General features: G+C 43.6%; 1 protein-coding gene across 5 annotated transcripts in view; it reads left to right on the forward strand.

Moving 5' to 3' along the window:
- GOLGA4 (golgin A4) overlaps positions 1–19416 on the forward strand; it is a 103101-nt gene that overhangs the window by 34209 nt on the left and 49476 nt on the right. For all 5 annotated transcript variants that reach the window (XM_073678313.1, XM_073678314.1, XM_073678316.1 and 2 more), the window contains 5 exons: positions 1373–1496; positions 1715–1902; positions 3350–3433; positions 4100–4247; positions 18284–18462. In XM_073678313.1, the coding sequence (XP_073534414.1) occupies positions 1373–1496; positions 1715–1902; positions 3350–3433; positions 4100–4247; positions 18284–18462 (723 nt within the window). The remainder of the gene's footprint in view (positions 1–1372; positions 1497–1714; positions 1903–3349; positions 3434–4099; positions 4248–18283; positions 18463–19416) is intronic.

The following is a 19416-nucleotide window of genomic DNA, read 5'->3' on the forward strand; positions in this document are numbered from 1 at the left end:
TGTTGAGGTGAATGTAATTGATAATTGCATTAAAGGCCTCCATACACATTAGAGAAAAGTCTGCATGACATACTTGTCTTCATCTGGACTCCATGTACCATCATCAGGGGCCTTTTGACTCTGCCCAAACAGATGATGATGGGGAAAGAAGGATCCGGCTGGTTTAATTTCAACATCTGATCCTTTGTTTTACCGGGAGTTCGTTGTCTGCCAGCGACTTATACAGCATATGCCATAAGTGTGTGATAGATACGGGACCTGCATACATCTTGAGAATGGGACCTCCTTGCGCACCGCTGCCTGATCTCTGGGACCCTCACCTATCCGAGGTATCTGGGCTCTTCATAGTGAATGGAGTGGAGGTCTATCATGCTCATTACTTCTGTATTCTCATGGGAGTGCTGAAGAACAGCTGAGCTCAGTGCTCGCCTATATCCGGCAGTTTCTTTAAGAATGAATCCAGCAGCATGGTGCATGATTGACTATCACTCTGCTTGCAAGGGGCTCTTAAGAGCACCAATTTTTGGATCGTTGAAGAACCCTTTAGTCTGATCCCCAGCAATAAGGAAGTCATCCTCTATCCAGGGGATAGGGAATAACTTGAGAAAATCCTTTTAAAGGGAACCTGTGATGTCCCCAAACATTAACTGCAGATATGGGATTAATCTCTAGGTTAATGGCTTTCTAAAGCCACACTGAAAGCCCGGCTACCAGGAAGAAATGAACTTTACTCTTCCGGCTTTCAGTTCTCTTCCGGTGCAGCTTCATTCACCGCTCAGTACATAGTGAGTGGCGGCTTTACCATGCCCCGGCACTGACTGACAGCCGGCATAGCAGTACATCAGTGCCAGGGTGTGCTTACAGCTGCCATTCAATGTGTACTGGGTGGTGACTGAAGCCGCGTCTCTGACTGGAGGTTGCTGGGAGGAATTGCGTTCTATGCCTCTCAGTGCCGGGCAGCTTCAGAACGCTATTACCCTGCCAATGACCCCCATATCAGCACGTTAATAGTGTTTCTCGACATGACTGGTTTCCTTTAAAGTTACAACAAATAAATAATGCTCGGCAGTGTCAATATGTTTTTAAATATTGGCTACCATTATAATAGCCATTATTACTTGTTGTAATTGTTACTCAGGTCTCTCACAACAATCTACACCCGGACACTCCTCAATGTGTGAAAAGATTGCTTTCAGTAAGGATGCAGTCACACATTGGGAGTATGGCTCTGTGATGGAGGAGAATGTTACGAGGGCTTTCCTGATTGCACGTGACAGGACCCATTCCTGACTTTCTGTGCTCATGGCTGCCTCTCAGAGCTGTATTACACTCATGACTGCAGGAGACGTCACCCCGTTTTCCCTTTGTTTAGGTAACTTTACTTAAACAACGGCTTGGCAAAGGACAAGTGCAAGCAGAGACATCAATCACTTCATCTGAGCCTGAAAATGAGAGCACAGGACAGGAAGGAGAAGCGGACAGCTCGCCCACATCTGGTAATGGCAGAGCATTAAATCTACCACAAATGTGAATGTAGTAGTGAGCGGGAAGCATGGATAGGGTACCTATATATATACATATTCTGTAAAATGCACATATAAAAATGTAAAAAATCGTTTGATTCCCCCTGATAGATAATTTTCATACTAGTCAGTGCTAATGTTCTTTGTTTTCTTAGTCCTATCTGTTTTACTTCCTTTCTTTCATTTATGAGATGGAAGCGGTGAAGGAGCAAATACACTTGATGCTCTGCAAGTAAGAGTGAAACGCCAAGAGAACCTTCTGCAGAGATGTAAAGAGATGATTCGGTCACATAAAGAAAAGAGTGCTCAGCTAAGCAGCGAGAAAGAGGCCCTACAGAATCAGCTAGAGGAGAGGCTCCAGGAGCTGGAGAAAGTCAAGGTCAAAGTGCTTCTATGTTTTGTGCTATGTTCAGTATCTTTCAGAAATTAGACTTTTTATTTCAGCCTACTGCAACCCATACCTGCTCCTAGCATTCATCAGAGTCCTAAAAAGCACCCCTTCTCCAATCCATCTCTCCCTGCACCCCTCAAAAAAACAACCAAATAGTCTAACAATGGAAAGCTCCCTTTTCAGCAAGAGGGGAGTACTAAAGTCCATACGCATGCGATGACTGTTGACTCTGTGCTCCTTCAGCCAACAGCTCCCATCTTTTAAAGTAATAAAGTGACAGATATGTCATCAATTTGAAGCACTCCTCCCATAAGTTTTTATCCTCTTAATATATTGCAATCTATATAATGCTATATAATATGATGACTACAATATATTAAGAGGATAAAAATGTTGATGGGAGTGCTTCTTAAATGTGGTTTAGCATTGTATACCCTACTGTGTTTCCTCTGTAGATCAGTGCTCTCAACTACTCTAGTGTAGGGAACTGCAGTCGTACCCATTCATTTGAGTTGGACTACACTATGCATTCCTGCATAATGACTGGGGTGCTACTGGGGTGTTATTGCATCCAAAACAAAAACTAGACTCATCGTTGAAGACGATAGACCTCCATTGCTCTCTTGCTCTGAACCTTCAAGACCTTTAAGAGCTGTGGTGTTAGGTCACTGAAGTGGCCTTCACTAGGGTATGTCACACACCAGTCCTATTCCAAGGATTATAGCGTGAAGTGGTGTAATGTACCATAGCCAGACCCCTCTAGTCTTCATTCCAGATGCACTAACTGCTTGCCTTTACATTGATTTGGTCATGGAACCAGTGGTACAGCCATTTCTCCAAAGTGTCCCGGGTTCCATTTTTCAACACGACAGGCTGTATGTTGCTCATGCTACTGTGTAGCCTAAATGTGAGTGTGGCCTGAATGTGCTATTATGGCCTGCAACATTACTGGACTTGACCCTAATCAAGCATATCTAGGATGTCCTTGGCTGGCAATTGCAAAGGGAGTTGCCAGAACCAGAATTTGATGATTTGCATGTCAAACCCCAAGTTCATTCAATGTCGCAAACATTCCTCAGGCAACCATTAATAACCTCATTAATGGCATGCCAAGGCGTGTAAGTGCGTGTATTTCATTGTGGAGGGTTCATACTGGATACCAAGTAAATCAAGATGTTTTGAAAATGTGTCTTCCATTTTATTGAATATCATTAACATGTCTATCAGTCCTGCGATTTCCATAATTCCATGACTTTTCTTCTTGGTGTTGCAATTTGAATGTTGAGTATATGTGCAGATTGTTAAAATAGAATTGATTCCCTTATCTATCATATGTTCAAATATGAGCAGATTGTTCGTTTCACAATTTGCTTGGAAGTATGTCTCCAAGATGGGAAAATGGTTCTTGTCTTAAGTATGGTGTATTAAATCCCAGGAACTTCACACCAGTGAGAAGACCAAGCTGATCACCCAGCTAAGGGATGCCAAGAATTTGGTGGAGCAGTTGGAACAAGATAAGGTACATAACATCTGTCTGTGATAGATCTCAGCAGGACTTAACATTGTATTCTCTTAGCACCTTACCTCACTGACAGCATATTATGCCCAACACAGATGGGTCTTACATGTAGCCGTAGGTTATCTTCATGAAGTCTAGTCATATTGCAGCAGTCATAGGATATATACCAGTAGCCTGGTACTGGTTGTGCTTCAGGTGCCCTGCACTGTTGTTTTTTTTTTTTTTTTTTTTTTGCAGCGAATATCCATAAAGGCCAGCTGTTTTTGATTTTTAGAAAAATGCCAAGCAGTAGTGGTAAAACAACGTGTTGGCAAAGAGTGTCTGGAGCAGCTGTACCATGCCCTGCTTGGTGCCATGTGTGAAGCATATTCTACGCTAGTATACTAGATGTACTAATGGCCCCTGTCAGTACAGAATGACTGTTCATACCATGTACAGGCACTCAGTGCATCACGGCGGGGCCGATCATTTATGTACACCTTCTTACCTACTTGTTTTCCTTCTATCTCCACCTTCTCTGGCTCTGTGAAACCAGAGCTGTCAAAGAAGGGGGTGGAGACTGAGTGAAAACCAGACCTTGGAACAAAACAAATGTAGTAGGTATGTCCATGCACCTTTTTTTTCACCATCTTTTCATTTCACATGTCATTTATTGGTCTTGTCCAGGGAATGGTCATCGCAGAGACTAAGAGACAGATGCACGAGACTCTAATGACGAAGGAAGAAGAGGTTTCTCAGCTTCGAACACGGGTCAAACAGTTAACTACAAAATGTGAACAGCTACAAGAACAAAAGGAGAAATCCGAAAAAGCGGGTAAGTGGGCCATCTTCTAAATCCCACATCGTTTTATGGCACTTAACAATGACAAGTCGGCATTCTATTTTAGCTGACTTTTTCCTGGATGTGTTTAAGCCATAGGGACCTTCGTAGAACAGACTTTAGTCATGGATAATTGTTTAAATAAGAACACATACATACATACATGCATACGTTCGTTCATTCATTCATACGTTGATTCATTCTATTGTGCAAAAACAATGTCTAGGACAGAGAAAAGATTTTATGATTTGTTTTCTGATGCTTTAAATGTTAAACTGATTTAAAAAAAACAACATAAATATATTTGAAAGAAGAGTCCATGTATTGTTATAATTTGGTTCCAGGGACCAAGTGCATAGTGTTTCTGTATCCGTGTCCCTAAACGCAATATGAAAGCATCCTAACTTCAAATGTTATGCAGCATGTATATGTAGCATGAATATTTCAGCTAAAATAATGAGCAGGCTTCTGTTCTGGTCTACTGAGCTCCAGCCATTCTATCCCAGCCGCTGTAAGCTTTGCCACATTTGCCATGCATTTCTGATGGGCTTGCTCTCTTACTGTTTGGAGGAGGTAATGTGCTGGCTGCATTATTCCGCTGACACCTCTATGCAGACTCCTAAATGTCAATGTCATCATTAACAGTGGCATCTAAAAGGCTAGGAGTGGGGTGGTGGTGGAGTCGTTCCCAACACCCGTCATCTATGAGGCAATTGTGGGGTGCCAATCAGTTGTGATGGCTACCAAGGGCCAACTGAAGGCTCTTGCATCTTACACATACTGACTTTTTAGGAGACTGGTAATTAAACAGTGAACTGCAATACTACCCTCTCTTCTTTTGGAAACGTAAAACTAAAACCAAATTTAGTATTGCTTAAGTATGTAGTTAGTCAAACTAATAAAATATCAGAAAAAATTGGAAATGTCAGAACCTCTTTTTTCTTTTTTTTTTTTTTCACCTCTCCATTAAAAAAGAAGAAATAAGAAGAGATCCTAAAGTTTAATGGACATCAATATGGTATTAATATAAATTACAGCCCTCTTCACAAAAACAAGCCCTCAGACAACTCTATTGGCTCCCACAATATGGCGACTGAAATCTATTATAATTTAAGTTTATACATTTGGTATTGCCATAACCATACTGACCCATACAGAAAAGTTAATAGGTCATTTTTATCACAAAGTGGATGTCGTAGAAACTAGTTCTACTTACAAAAATCAACGCATTCGAAAACGGATTACTTGTAATAGTCCCTGTCCCTTCCAAGTATCAGCAGGCTAGTCCTGATAGTATGTCCAGTGGCTCATTCACTTGGTTGACAGCTGCAGTGATTGTATTTAGCCAATGGTCTTATTAATGGCTGACTCTTCTGATTTCACTTTCATGGATATAAGCAGTGGACACACATTCCAGTTTCAAGCTAGGTTTCAACATGTTCTGTCATCATAGAATCTGTATATAACTATTGTATTTTTATCTGATCAGTCTGTAATTTCTCACGATTTAAGTGCCTACAAACTACCTCAAGAAAAGGTAGCATCGTAGGTCATAGAAATCAGAGTTTAGATTCCTTCTCTGCACCGTCAAAAAGTAACATTTAGGCCCGAATTCAGCAAGACTGGCGTTTCATAACGAGGGGTGTGTAGGAATAAGATACGCCAAATTCATTAGGAGGCACACCCACTTAATGACTTTGGTGCTTCTTATCAGTGGGGTGCGGCTCACCAGAATTGTTACTGCAATCAGACTACAGCAACATTTTTGGAGTAAGAAAAGCTGTAAGTTTCCATGAGTTTGACAGTCAGGTATAGCCATCCCCCAACTCCTCCCTATTCCTTTTTAAATAAATTTTTATTTATTTTGTTCTTTTGGCAGGGGACTTGAATTTGCAATGTTCTGATCACTTGTTCTATATTGTTAAATATATTGCGGTATACAGGTAAAAGCATGGTCTCCGAAGAAGCACAGCCTGTGGCTGGGCTTCACAGGAGTACTGACATGGCAGCCGTGGGAACCTTCAGTAGACCTCCAATTGCCATGGAAACCCAGCAACATTTAAGGGGTTAACCGTAGTGAACGGAGCTCATCTGTAATCCCTGTTGTTTCGTGCTGATGCTGGCATTTGTAGTACAGCTGTCATCTGCTGGGTATGATGCGGGCTCAGCTTCTGGGCTCCCTCAATACACCCGCACTTGACATGTGACATGCATGTACATCACATGTCGGGAAGGGAATAAGGTGCTCCTACATGTTCTATAACTGAAGGCTGAATGCTTTACCAGCCAACAGCTGTTTCTCTTGACTGACTGTATACATGTAATGTTTGGCTCTGTTCTCAATGGGAAAATGGGATTAAGCCGCTGTCAGACATTTCTGCCAACATCTTTACATAGAGCAAGACTTAAAGAGGTATTCCCATCTCCAAGATCCTATCCCAATATGTAGTAGGTGTAATAATAATATTAGCAAATACCTCCAATTAGAAATATAGTATAGTTTTTCTTCTTCGCTATGTCTCTTTCCTCATGCGCAGGAATTACAGAATCTTATGTAACCATGGTTACCACCACTAGCAACTAGCTAACTGCCACTATATCAGTGATCGTAACCATGGATACCTAAGGTCCTGCAATGCCTGCACATGAGGAAAGAGACATAGCGAATCAGAAAAACTATACCACGTTTCTAATTGGAGGTATTTACTAATATTATTATTATTACACCTACTACATATTGGGATAGGATCTTGGAGATGGGAATACCCCTTTAAACATCAGCTGCACATCTGATACTCATTGCAGGCTACAGATCCCGCTGTTGTTGGTCCAGTGTGTATGTTAGCCTTAGCTATGACGTTGAACTCCTTGAGATCAGCTTACTTACTGGCCTGATTTGCCAAGAAGGTAGCATTTGTCTGAATTTAGAATTAGAACAAGTGCTCTAAGTAGATAAAAAGTAAATCTCACATTAAATTATGAAAATTATGCTATGTTTTAGAAGGGAATATGCAAATCTTATGCACCAGAAGCGGTCAGCTTTAATCCTGGATGCGTATGTAACCCGTTTTCATGTATAAGTGTTTTGGGGTTTTCGGGCCATAAGACTATATTCTCCTTCTCAGCTATTTTTTTTAAATGTCTCCAATGCATCAAATAATTGGTTATAAAGGAGTAGGCAGCCTTTACCACTGTATCTTACTGTGTAGATGGTGGCTTTGACCACCTTGCTAGCGTCACATGCTCTCACACTCGTCATCTTGTTTTTGTGTATTCCTGCATGCCAATTAATGGTGCCTTTCCCAAGCCTTATATGAACAGGATTGGGGTAAGGCATGTTTATTACTTCAGTTATTATTTTAGAAGGTTAATGGTAATAAAAATAACTTTGCTACTCAGACAACAAAGTTATACTTTGCCTAATATACATTGCCTTATGACATGCCTGTCGATTATGGCTTTTCAGACCTGTCATTTAATTTTAAGGCACTACAGTCAAGAAAACAGGATGGGGTTATTTTTGCTAATTGGGACAGTTGTAGAACTTACTGCTTGCAAATGTGCAACGTTTGAACATACCTTTTAGGAGTACCATAGTGGTAAAGTACTCCAAAGGTTTTCCTCTATATGGAAAAATACAGTTAAAATTATTTCTTATGTCATAAATGTTTCTGAAAAGATCAATTTAACCACTGATTTTGAGAAAAGGGCTCTGTGTAGGCTTCAAGTAGATGTCCACCCAGGAATTAATTTTTTGCTGAATATCTCTTTATTGGGATGATTTACGTATTCACCACCACCGATCATGGAGATAGAGATCCTGAGTTCCCAGATTGAATTAAACTGCTGTATACAGGTACATCTGCTGCTCTATTCCAAATTTATGGAACCGATGGAGAACCAAGCACTGTACCCTACAATCTCCATCCGTCCTACACACTGCATGCTTGCGCTGTTTAATGTCTAAAGGCCCCGTCACACTAAGCGAGATCGCTGCTGAGTCACAAGTTTTGTGACGCAACAGCGACCTCAGCTGCGATCTCGCTATGTTTGACACGTAGCAGCGACCAGGCCCCTGCTGTGAGATCGCTGGTCGTGTCGGAATGGTCTGGACATTTCTTTGATCGTGGAGGCCCCGCTGGGTAGCATGCATCGGTGTGTTTGACACCTTACCAACGACCTTGTTGACGACTCAGACACAGAAACACATAGGCGTGCATCGTTATACAGGTCGCTACGGGTCGCCGCATCATTGCTGCGTCGTTGCGAAGATCTGACTGATTGACATCTCACCAGTGACCACGTAGCGACGCAGCAATGATCGCTGCCAGGTCGTATCGTTGTCGGGATCGCTGTAGCGTCGCTTAGTGTGACGGGGCCTTTAGACCAATGGACGTTGATGTGTTCTTTGCTCTATCTTTTTTGGTGCCATAGACTTTGAATAAAATAGCAGCGCACCTGCTCATCTCCCTGAAATTTAACTTGGATACTTGGGATCTCCATCCTCATAACATGTTGAGGGGTTCCTGTGAACAGAGCCTTATAGTTTTTTGTATTTTTTTTGTCCAATGCATGTGATTTTGGGAAAGTGGTTATAAAACCGATTCAAGTAAAGTTAGAGCATGCCATACAAAGGTATATTTACTCGCTTATTGATCAATTGTCTGAGAAGCAACTTTACTTTTATTTCTCAAGAAAGTCTTTTTGTTTGTCCGTTTTGGAGATCGCTCTTGAAGGAGATTTCCACTTTTAGAAAAGCAGACTTTAAACATTGCCTGTCATGTAAGATGGCAAAAACCGCAGGTACTTGGGCTCCTCACATCCAATGCCGAGTCTCTTCAACTGCTTTGTGTACGTCAACTTCAGTCAAAACATCAAATCATGGCTACAACCAATCACTGAGCTCAGCAGCTCATATTGCCTACCTTGGGCGAGCCACTGAGCCCAGTGATTGACTGCAGCAGGTATGTGAGCTGACAAAGTGATGTCACTGCTGCAGCCAAAACACTGAGACTAGAGCAGTGGTGACCGGTGCAGGACCTGGGGAGGGGGAGTACTATTTGATTCTGTTATTGTTACATGACTGGCAAAGTTTGGGGTCCACTTTTCTAAAAGGGGAAAAGCCATGTAAATATTACTTGAAATCACTACTTTTGACCATACAGTATTTCATTTTTTAAGATAAGGTGCAGTCTGTGCATCTAGTCTAGTGCATGTGGTTGTTGTCTTGGTTTGCAGTGCATTATCTTAAAGAGCTTATTCATCTCCATTTATTCTTTACAACATGGTGAATCTCTGACATTTACAGTTGTCAGCCAGCAGCCTTCTTGTCCGTCTGTCTGCCTTTGTGAAGACACTGCCTTGGGTAACCTGAAACTGATTCATAAAGATAAACTTCTTATCAAGCTCAAGAAAAGACTGATTGTTGGGCCTGTTTTTAAATGAGCGTAGAACCTTATGCAGGGCTGCCACCAGGAATTTCAGGGCCCCATACTGGCAACATTTTCAGGCACCCTTGAGACTCCGCCTCCACCCCAGCTCCGCCTCCATCCTTCGAACCTTTCACAGTCACACCGCCCACTCTTGGAAAAACTCCACTTCTGCTCCACATCCTCACCAATCACACATAAGCAGTTCCCATCGGACACCAGATCACATAGCCAGCAGCTTTTGTTTTGGCCAAAAGATTTTTTAAGCCGCCACGGTAGACTCTTCTGTCAGGGCTCTGCTCTACTCTAACCTATTAAATATTTCTTAAATATCCAGTACTCTTTTTAGGTATATTTTTATTTATTTTTCTTTAAGGGAGTGTGACACAGAAATGTTTTAAAATGACCAATAATATCACATACAACAGACAAATACCATCACACCATGACCAGACCACCTATTACCACAACAAAGTGACCGAATAATACTACATACAAGGAATACTGCCACACCATGACTAGACCACATATTACCACCACATAGTGACCGAATACTACAATACTGATCATTAATAAAAAAAACAATACTAATATTACCTTAAGTTCCATTATACATAGGTGCTCTGTACATAGTATACAGTGTATAGTGTCAGTGTACAGGTAATTCAGTGATCACCAATGACATTATACAGAGGAGCTCTGTATATATAATGTACAGGGATTACCAGTGACATTATACTCAGCAGCTCTGTGTATAGTGTCACTGTACAGGTAATACAGTGATCACCAGTGCCATTATACACAGGAGCTCTGTACATAATATACAGTATATAGTGTCAGTGTACAGATATCATACTGACTCACTGGTGACATTACTAGTCGAAGTCCTTCATCTTTCCTTTTTTCTTTCATCCAGCGCAGACCGCCACCACTTCTTCCAGCCAGCACTCATCTCTGCATAAAATATCACACAGTTATCTAGAGCATTCCCCAACTTCTGCACTACGCAGCTGAATACAGACGTGCACCCACCATTAGGCTAAGTGCTCACGATGCAGAAATGATCCGGATTTTTCCTGAGCGTTTCTGCATCTCCCTGGCAGAAAAAATGCTTTTGGATTTTACATGCGTTTTTCCTGCCAGGAACAAGTGTAATTGAAGCGTTTTGCACATGTGATTTCGCATGCAGGTTGTCAAGCGCTTTCCAAGCGATTTTAGCATCACTTGGAAAGTGCTTGACAACTTGGTCACACCGGCATGGATTTATATAGTGTGACCGTAAAAGAATGGTAAAAAATAAAAATATTATACTTACCTTCTGATGGCCCCCGGTGTCCTTATCCGATGCGTCCGGTCTTGCGGTTGTGTAAAAGGACCTGCGGTCACGTGACGTGTCACCTGACTAAATGACGTCATGGCCTATCCTTTTAGACCATCGCGAGCTGCCGGGAAGCCAGGACGGATCGCTGAGGAGACCGGGGGCCGTCAGAAGGTAAGTATAATGTATATTTTGTATTTTCATTTTTATTTATTTTTTTTTTTTTACAGGTACTATGGTACCTGGGTCTGGAGGAGAGTCTTCTCTTCTCCAAACCCAGGTACCATCTGCACATTGAATCGCTTCATATCCGCGTGTGCACATGTAGTCATGCGGATGTCACGCGGTCCAATGCAAGTCAATGACAGCAATTACGTTGCATGTTCGCAAAATTAATGGACATGCTGTGTTTTTTTCCGCAATGATAATCCGCAGCGGAAATTTCCGCAACATGTGCACAGCACATGCAGATTATCATTGGGGAACATGACAGACCTTCTACTAAGTGTTTTTTTAATCGTTTCTGCTGCGGATTTGCCGCTGCGGAAACGCTTAAAAAACGCATAGTGGGCACACAGCCTTTATATAATTAGCTATTATGCAACCCACCATTCCAAATATAAATTGTAATCCACCCCTGTGCCCGCACTAACTGTAAAAAGCCAGTTTGTCCATCTAATAAATATATTAATTGATTAGCACCTGTACTCTTTCCTTCAATTCATTACCAATCACACTCCGTCATCCTTAACGCCCCCCTCTCTCAATTCATTATATTTACATGCCGCCCCGCCCCAATTCATTTTGTCATGTCTCTTCTCACTCCCACCCCACTGCATCATCATTTACTCTCCCCCACCCCCAGTTCATTTGTTGTCCCCCACCCTCACGCTCAGTTCATCATTATTTGCACTACCCCACTCCCAGTTCATCATCTGCTCTGCCCACTCTCCCCCCAGATCATTTAATTAATTCTATTAAAAAAAAAAGTTTTCATATTTGCCTCTCATATGATCCCTGGAGCTCCACTTCCGGACTGGCATCCTGGCGCTAAATGCCGGCGTATGCGCCGACTCCAGCGCTTCACAGAAGAGGCGGAGGGACTCCACTCCTTTGGAGCTGCACAGCCGTGAGAGCTCCAAGGCAGAAGCTCTCTGCGCTGAAATATACGCCGCTGGCGGCGGCAAGGCAGCACACGATACCCTGGGGCCCGGTAAGCAGAAGCACAAAAGTGTGTGCGGGGGGTGGATTTGGGTGATAATGAGCACCTAGGCGGGGATTGCTTGGAGTTCCCCAGAAGCCAAGCCTGTTCAAAATAAAATTGATTAAAGCGCTTTGCTCTGCAATCAAACCTCTACCATGGGCCATACAGGTATGTATAGATTTACTTTTCTATACCCTGTATGCCCATAGTAGTGGTCTGATAACTCCCATGTGGTGACAGATTCCCTTTAAAGGAGTTGTCCCACAACAAAGTACATTTTAAGTAATAGATCTTAGAATAAAATATTGGAATAATATGTTATGTAAGAGCAGTAAACAGCATATGACCCAATGGCCTAATTTAAATAAGTACCGTATTTTTCAGACTATAAGATGCACCGGACCATAAGACACACCTAGGTTTTAAAGGAGGAAAATAGAAAAAAAATGCAGGCCCCCCCCCCCCCTATCCTGGTATGCAGGGCACTCCCAGGCCCCCCCATCCTGGTATGCGGGGCACTCCCAGGCCCCCCCATCCTGGTATGCAGGGCACTCCCAGGCCCCCCCCCCCCCATCCTGGTATGCAGGGCACTCCCAGGCCCCCCCCCCCCTCATCCTGGTATGCAGGGCACTCTCGGCCCCCCCCCATCCTGGTATGCAGGGCACTCTCGCCCCCCCCCCCATCCTGGTATGCAGGGCACTCTCAGCTTCCCCCCATCCTGGTATGCAGGGCACTCTCAGGGCCCCCCCCCCCCATCCTGGTATGCAGGGCACTCTCAAGCCCCCCCCCCCCCCCATCCTGGTATGCAGGGCACTCTCAGCCCCCCCCCCCCCTAATCCTGGTAAGCAGGGCACTCCCACCCCCCCCCCATCCTGGTATGCAGGGCACTCCCAGGCCCCCATCACGCTGTACACAAAAAACAATTATACTCGCCTCCTCTCTTCTCTAGCGCTATGTCCTGCTCTGCTGCCGACACTGATCTCACTGTGTGAGCCGCGCATGGCGTCACTGCCATGCGCCATCAGATGGTGAGGTGCTGTGCCGGAATAGTCACTGCTCCCCATGCCGGGACTATGTGCGTGGGCAGCAATGGCCATTCACTCTCCTTAATAGCGCGCACAGTGTACCCGCAGCGCGGCTCCTACTGCGGCTCGCAGGTCTTGTGTGCCCGCTATTAAGGAGGATGAATATTCATTACTCTCCATGCCTATGGGAGTGGGTTGTAGTGAATATTCATGGTCTTTAATAGCGGGAGCATTAGGAGCAGCTCTGCGGGTACAGTGTGCTCGCTATTAAGGGAAATGAATATTCACTGCTCTCCACGCCTATAGTCCGGGCATGGGGAGCAGTGACTATTTCGTTAAATAACCTTGAATATTACAGATCATGAAGTAAAATGCAAACAAAAGGGCCCCCCAAACACATTATGATACTTCCATCGTGAATTCCTCCACACACACATGATGACCCTACTGTATCCCACCTCCCTCAATCCCCCTGACAAAGAATTGTGACCCCCATCACAGTATAATTCTCCAACTGTAATCCACACACAGCCCTCCATACAGTATAATGGGCTACACATAGTCCTCCATAAAGTATAATGGGCCCTGCATTGCCTTCCATACAGTAGGATGGGGCCCACAAAATGTGCTCAATACAGTAGAATGGCCCCACAAAAAGTGCTCCATACAGTTTAATGGCCCCCACAAAAGTGCTCCATACAGTATAATGGGCTCACAAAAAAAATAAAAAATACTCAACTCTGCCCGTTCCTCCGCTGCTTCGGTCTCTTCAGACCTCCTTCACATCTTAGTACAGCGGGCGCGTTGTAATGATTTCATCACACTCTCTGGGCTGAGATATCAGACGCTGAGAGGGAATGATGGGAGAGGAAGCATCAACTGACGCTCCCTCCTTCATCACTGCTTTCAACTTTATCGGCATCTCGGATGCCAATTTAGTTGAAAGTGCGATGCGTCGTGGGCCAAATATACTTGGGGGTCCCGCCGGGCATCGTGGGCCAAATATACTCACCTTGCAGGCCAGATTTGATCCGCAGGCCAGAGTTTGATATGGTAAGGATACGTTCACATTGCGTTTCTGCACCCATTCGATGGCCCCTTCTGAGATAACGTCCGAACCCCCTGCAAAACTGGGCCATAAACTGCAGTGGTGACGGCAAAGCGAATGTGCACTCTGATGTGCATCATTTTCGTGAGTGTACGTCTACAGGAAGCTGACACCCAGATGCACTCTACTACGCCTGAGTGTCCCCCTCCAGTAGGCGTACACTCCTGAAAATGATAAACTCTGACGGGGCACCGAATTGGTGCAGAAACGCAATGTTGAAAGCATCATAATGCTGTGGCACTTCAGTTTTTGAATAAGCGATCAAATGGTCTCAGGGTCAAGACCCCTAAGGGAACTAACAAAATAATGCGGAAATTAAATGTATTTATTTTAAGAATATAAAAACTTGAATCACCCCTTTTTTCCAGTTTGAAAATAAAGAAATTACCGTATTTTTCGGACTATAAGACGCACCTAGGTTTTAGAGGAGGAAAATAGGGAAAAAAATTAAGCAAAAATGTGGTCATGATGCCCTGTTAAGGGGGAGGGGGTCTGCTGCTGACACTGTTATAGGGGTAATGTCCCCCAATTCTGTTAATATTCCCCATCCTGGTATATATGGCCCCCTCCTTCCGGCTATACGTGGTCCTCATCCCCATCCTGATATGCATGGCCCCCCTCATCCCTCTTCCTGGTATGTATTGCACCCTTCATCCTGGTATGTATGGCCTCCTTCTTCCCTCATCCTGGTATGTATGGCACCCCTCATCCCTTTTTCCTGGTATGTAAGGCCCCCTTCATCCCTCATCCTGGTATGTATGGCCCTCTTCAACCCTCTTCCTGGTATGTATTCCACCCTTCATCCTGGTATGTATGGCACCCTTCATCCCTCTTCCTGGTATGTATAGCTTCCCTCATTTCTTACTGGTTTGTGTGGCCACCCTTCATCCTGGTTTGTGTGGCCACCCTTCATCCCCATCATGCTGCACACAAAAAATAAACAATTATACTCACCACCTCTCTCCTCCAGCACTGCTTCCTGCCGACCAGGATCTCACTGTGTGAGCCACGCATGGCGTAACTGCCATGCGCCCTCACACTGTGAGATGCTGTGCCGGAATATTCACTGCTCCCCACGCCGGGAATGTGTGCGTGGGGAGCAGTGACCATTCACTCTCCTTGATAGCTCGCACACTGTACCTGCAGCGCGGCTCTTGCAACGGCTCTGTGGTCACGTGTGCCTGCTATTAAAGACCATGAATAGTCACTACACCCCACTCCCATGGGTTTTAGTGAATATTCATGGTCTTTAATAGCGGGCACACAGACTGCAGAGCCGCTGCAAGAGCCGCACTGCTGGTACAGTGTGGACACTATTGAGAGTGAATGGTCACGGCTCCCCATGCACACAGCTACAGCGTGGGGAGCAGTGACTATTCCAGCGCAGCATCACACAGTGGGAACCCTGTCAGCAGCAGAGCAGGACGCAGCGGTGAAGCAGAGAGGAGGTGAGTATAATTGTTTTTTTTTTTTTTTGTGTGTGTGCAGCGTGATGGCGATCAGGGGGTGCCAAGCATACCAGGAAGAGAGATGAAGGGTGCCATACATACCAGGAGCCCCGCTGCAAGTACAGTGTGCGCGTTATTAAGAAAAATCAATATTCACTGCTCCTAACGCCCATCTTTACCAGTGGGCACAGTGTGGGATGCAACAGCGGGCTACTACCTCCTGTGCCACCCACGGCCACAATATGTATATGTCTGTGTATCTCTCCCTCTCCCAAAATTTTGGAGGAAAAAAGTGCGTCTTATTGTCCGAAAAATATGGTACTTCAACTACAATCTCATCCATCCATTTTAACACCAATATTCTTATACTAAGATTTCCCACTCGGAGAGAACTTCTTAGTCCACTTAGTGGCATTCTCGCAATGTATTTATCTGACTTTTTAAAGTAATCTGAGGACCGCATAATGTAGCAGCTGAGATATAGATTTCTGGGATGTGTCACTTATTAGGCTGTGTGCTGTTTTGTCCATACAATGAAGGTTTTATCACCAGGAGATTGACTGCCTGGACTACAGGGCATCTGAGCCCTGGTCCAACTACACCCAGTCCTCTGATTAGCAGCAGCTCCCTGTCACTATACAATGTGCACAGTAAGCTGTTGCATGGGAGGGATCAGCTTTTGTGCTCTGCTACATCTAAAAACTTTGTGTCACTTTTGCTGCACCCAGTAAAGTAAGTGGTAGATCTCTGCTATTGGGGTCTTTTTTTCCTGCATTATTTTGTGGTCAGATGAGGTAGCAAAAACCTGGTGACAGATTCCCTTTAAGCTGCGGTCACGCGATCAGTATTTGGTCAGTATTTTACATCAGTATTTGTAAGCTAAAACCAGGAGAGGAACAATCAGAGGAAAAGTATAATAGAAACACGTCACCAATTCTGTATTTATCACCCACTCCTGGTTTTGGCTTACAAATACTGATGTAAAATACTGTCCAAATACTGTTAGTGTGACAGTAACCTTAATATGTGGAAAACTTTTTTTTTTTATAAATGTCATTGTAATGAGCACTATAAACTACCTCCTGGGTAATATTCCACTATCTATCCTTTTGTTACCAGCTCTATCAAATCAATATATGCATTTCATTCCACATCTCCCGGCACAGTATCTGGCCTGAATATACACCCTTTTATGATACAATAAGAGGCGGATCTGAATTCTGCCCTCACTTCAGAACGTTGGCACCATTGCTGTAACTCATTCAGTAACAATACTTGGCAGGTCATGGTAACTGAATGTTCAGAGTTTTGCACATGATATTAGAGGCTACATAGGATGTTACCTGAATACCCTGAGTGAACGTGGTCCACACTCTGTTTATCTGGTGGTCCTGTCCAGTTATCCCGAGATTCTGGAAGACAATTAGTCTGTCAGTCATGACCTTAGAAAGTGACTTATCCCCTTCAGTGCTGTTATTGGGTGATAAAGCTCTCAGGATCTTAAATGCCTCTGGTGTATGTATAGCCCTGAGAACATTATCCTTCAGGTTAATAAAATATCATTATATGAAAAGTTGACAGCTATACGCTTGGTTAAAACTGTCCAGTTTGGAGAAATCTGAACCCCTGTGATTTCCTATATAAACCTGCCCAATCTGTAATCCGTTTACAGCTGTAACCGCTATGGTAACCTTCTGAGTACTAGTATAAGGCTACAGGGAAAACTTTGGTGTTCATCTGCATCTCATTATGGTACTGTATACATCCAATTTGGTAAATGCTGTATACTCTGATTTTATATCTTTGTATTCCTCCTCATATAGCTGTATTAATAGAAAATAAAAAGTTATGGCTCTTAGAGGGGTGACAAAAAACAAAAACAGAAAATCTCCTCACGAAGGGGTTAATGATCATTATATGTCCATACTGTGTGTACTAACCTATTAAATAAGCACCAGTAACTTGCATAAAGCTGATGAGCGCTGTTGTGGGCAAGAATTTGCCCATGTACATCAAGCACAAGCTAAAAGCCAGTAGGTTGTCAGACCTGTCATTAATGTCGGATTGCTGGGGTCCGTCACCTGGCACCCCCCCACTCAGCTGTGTCCAGAATGGATGGAAGCGCAGCAGCACAGCTCCATTCCCTGTGTGGTAGCTGCAGCCAAAAACTACAGCTCCGCTCCTCTTCAGTTAGTATTAGGGTTTGAGTTTTGCCTAAATGCTCAAAAGATTTTTGGTTCCAATTTTTAAAAAGCACAAATGTGTTATCAAATTTGTATGTGTATGTCAGATTTGTTTTGTGTGTTAAAAGCTCCAAAAACAATGAATCGTAAAATTTCTGGTCATCCGTTTCTGTGGATTGTTCTAAAAGCTTAGCTATCATTTATGGATTGGTCTAGAAGCTTACCCATCATTTTTTCCCTGATAATGACGAAAAGTCTCTGGATGTGTTTATATTTCTGCTTGACTGGATTTATTGTATTTTACTCTCTTTTCAGCTTTTGAACAATTGGAGAAAGCTGTGAGCACGTCACAGAGCGCAGAGGAGGCCCACAGAAAAGGCAAGCAAGAAATGGAGGAGCACATTAAGGCTGTAGAGCAGGCCAGTGAGGAGGAGCGGGTGAAGATCCAGAAGGAACTCAGCCGTGTGAAGCAAGAAGTGGTGGATATTATGAAGGCATGCATTTCTCCACTGAATATTAAAGAGTGCCTAAGAAATAAAGAGTCTGCTTATTTTTTAGAAACCATGCTATTCCTGATCCTGAGCTTATGCTGTCAATAGATTACAAGACACTACCCATAGACCTGAATGGCACAGTTTCTGGAAAAACAGGCATTGTTTTCTATTCTCTTGTTACCTTTTTAAAGGCAACCTGTCATCTAACTTACACCTACTAATTTGCTACAACTTCTTTATTAGCCTCTTAAATAGCTTTCTAAGGCTATGTGCCCATATGTGTAGCAGATTTGATCCAGAGCGTTTTTGCCTCTCTGGCAGAAAAAAACGCATGCAGATTTACATGTGTTTTTTCTGCCAGAGAGAAGCATTTTTTCAGTGTTTTTACATGTGTTTTTCAAGCACTTTTCCAAGAGATTTTGAGCATCACTTGGAAAAGTGCTTGACAAGTTGGTCACACAATGTAAATCCATGCAACTGCCATGGATTTATAATGTGTGAACAACTGATGCTTTAAATGCAGCATCTATAGTAAAAAAAAAAAAAAAAAAAAAAAAGAGAATTAAAACGTTAAAAATAAAAAAATAAAAAACCTGTATAATCACCTCTCCGGCAGCCTCCGGTCTGCTCCCGGCGGCGTCCACTCTCCTCGGCGTCCCGCAGTGTACTGTCAGGACCTGCGGTGACGTCATTTAGTCAGCTGATGGTCACGCTACCATCACCTGACCACCGACGTCAGCTGTCGCGTGACCATCAGCTGACTAAATGACTTCACCGCAGGTCCTGACAGTACACCGCGGGACGCCAAGGAGAGAGGACATGGCCGGGAGCAGACTGGGGGCCGTCGGAGAGGTGAATATACAAGTTTTGTTTATTTTTAACTATTTTATTTCTTTTTTTTCACCACGTGGTAGCCGGGATGAAGAGGAGTTGTAGTCTCCTCTTCATCCTGGG

The sequence above is a fragment of the Phyllobates terribilis genome, unplaced genomic scaffold, assembly GCF_046119375.1.
Source record: "Phyllobates terribilis strain yellow unplaced genomic scaffold, ASM4611937v1 Scaffold_4__5_contigs__length_816908805, whole genome shotgun sequence".
In the NCBI taxonomy this organism is placed as follows: domain Eukaryota; kingdom Metazoa; phylum Chordata; class Amphibia; order Anura; family Dendrobatidae; genus Phyllobates; species Phyllobates terribilis.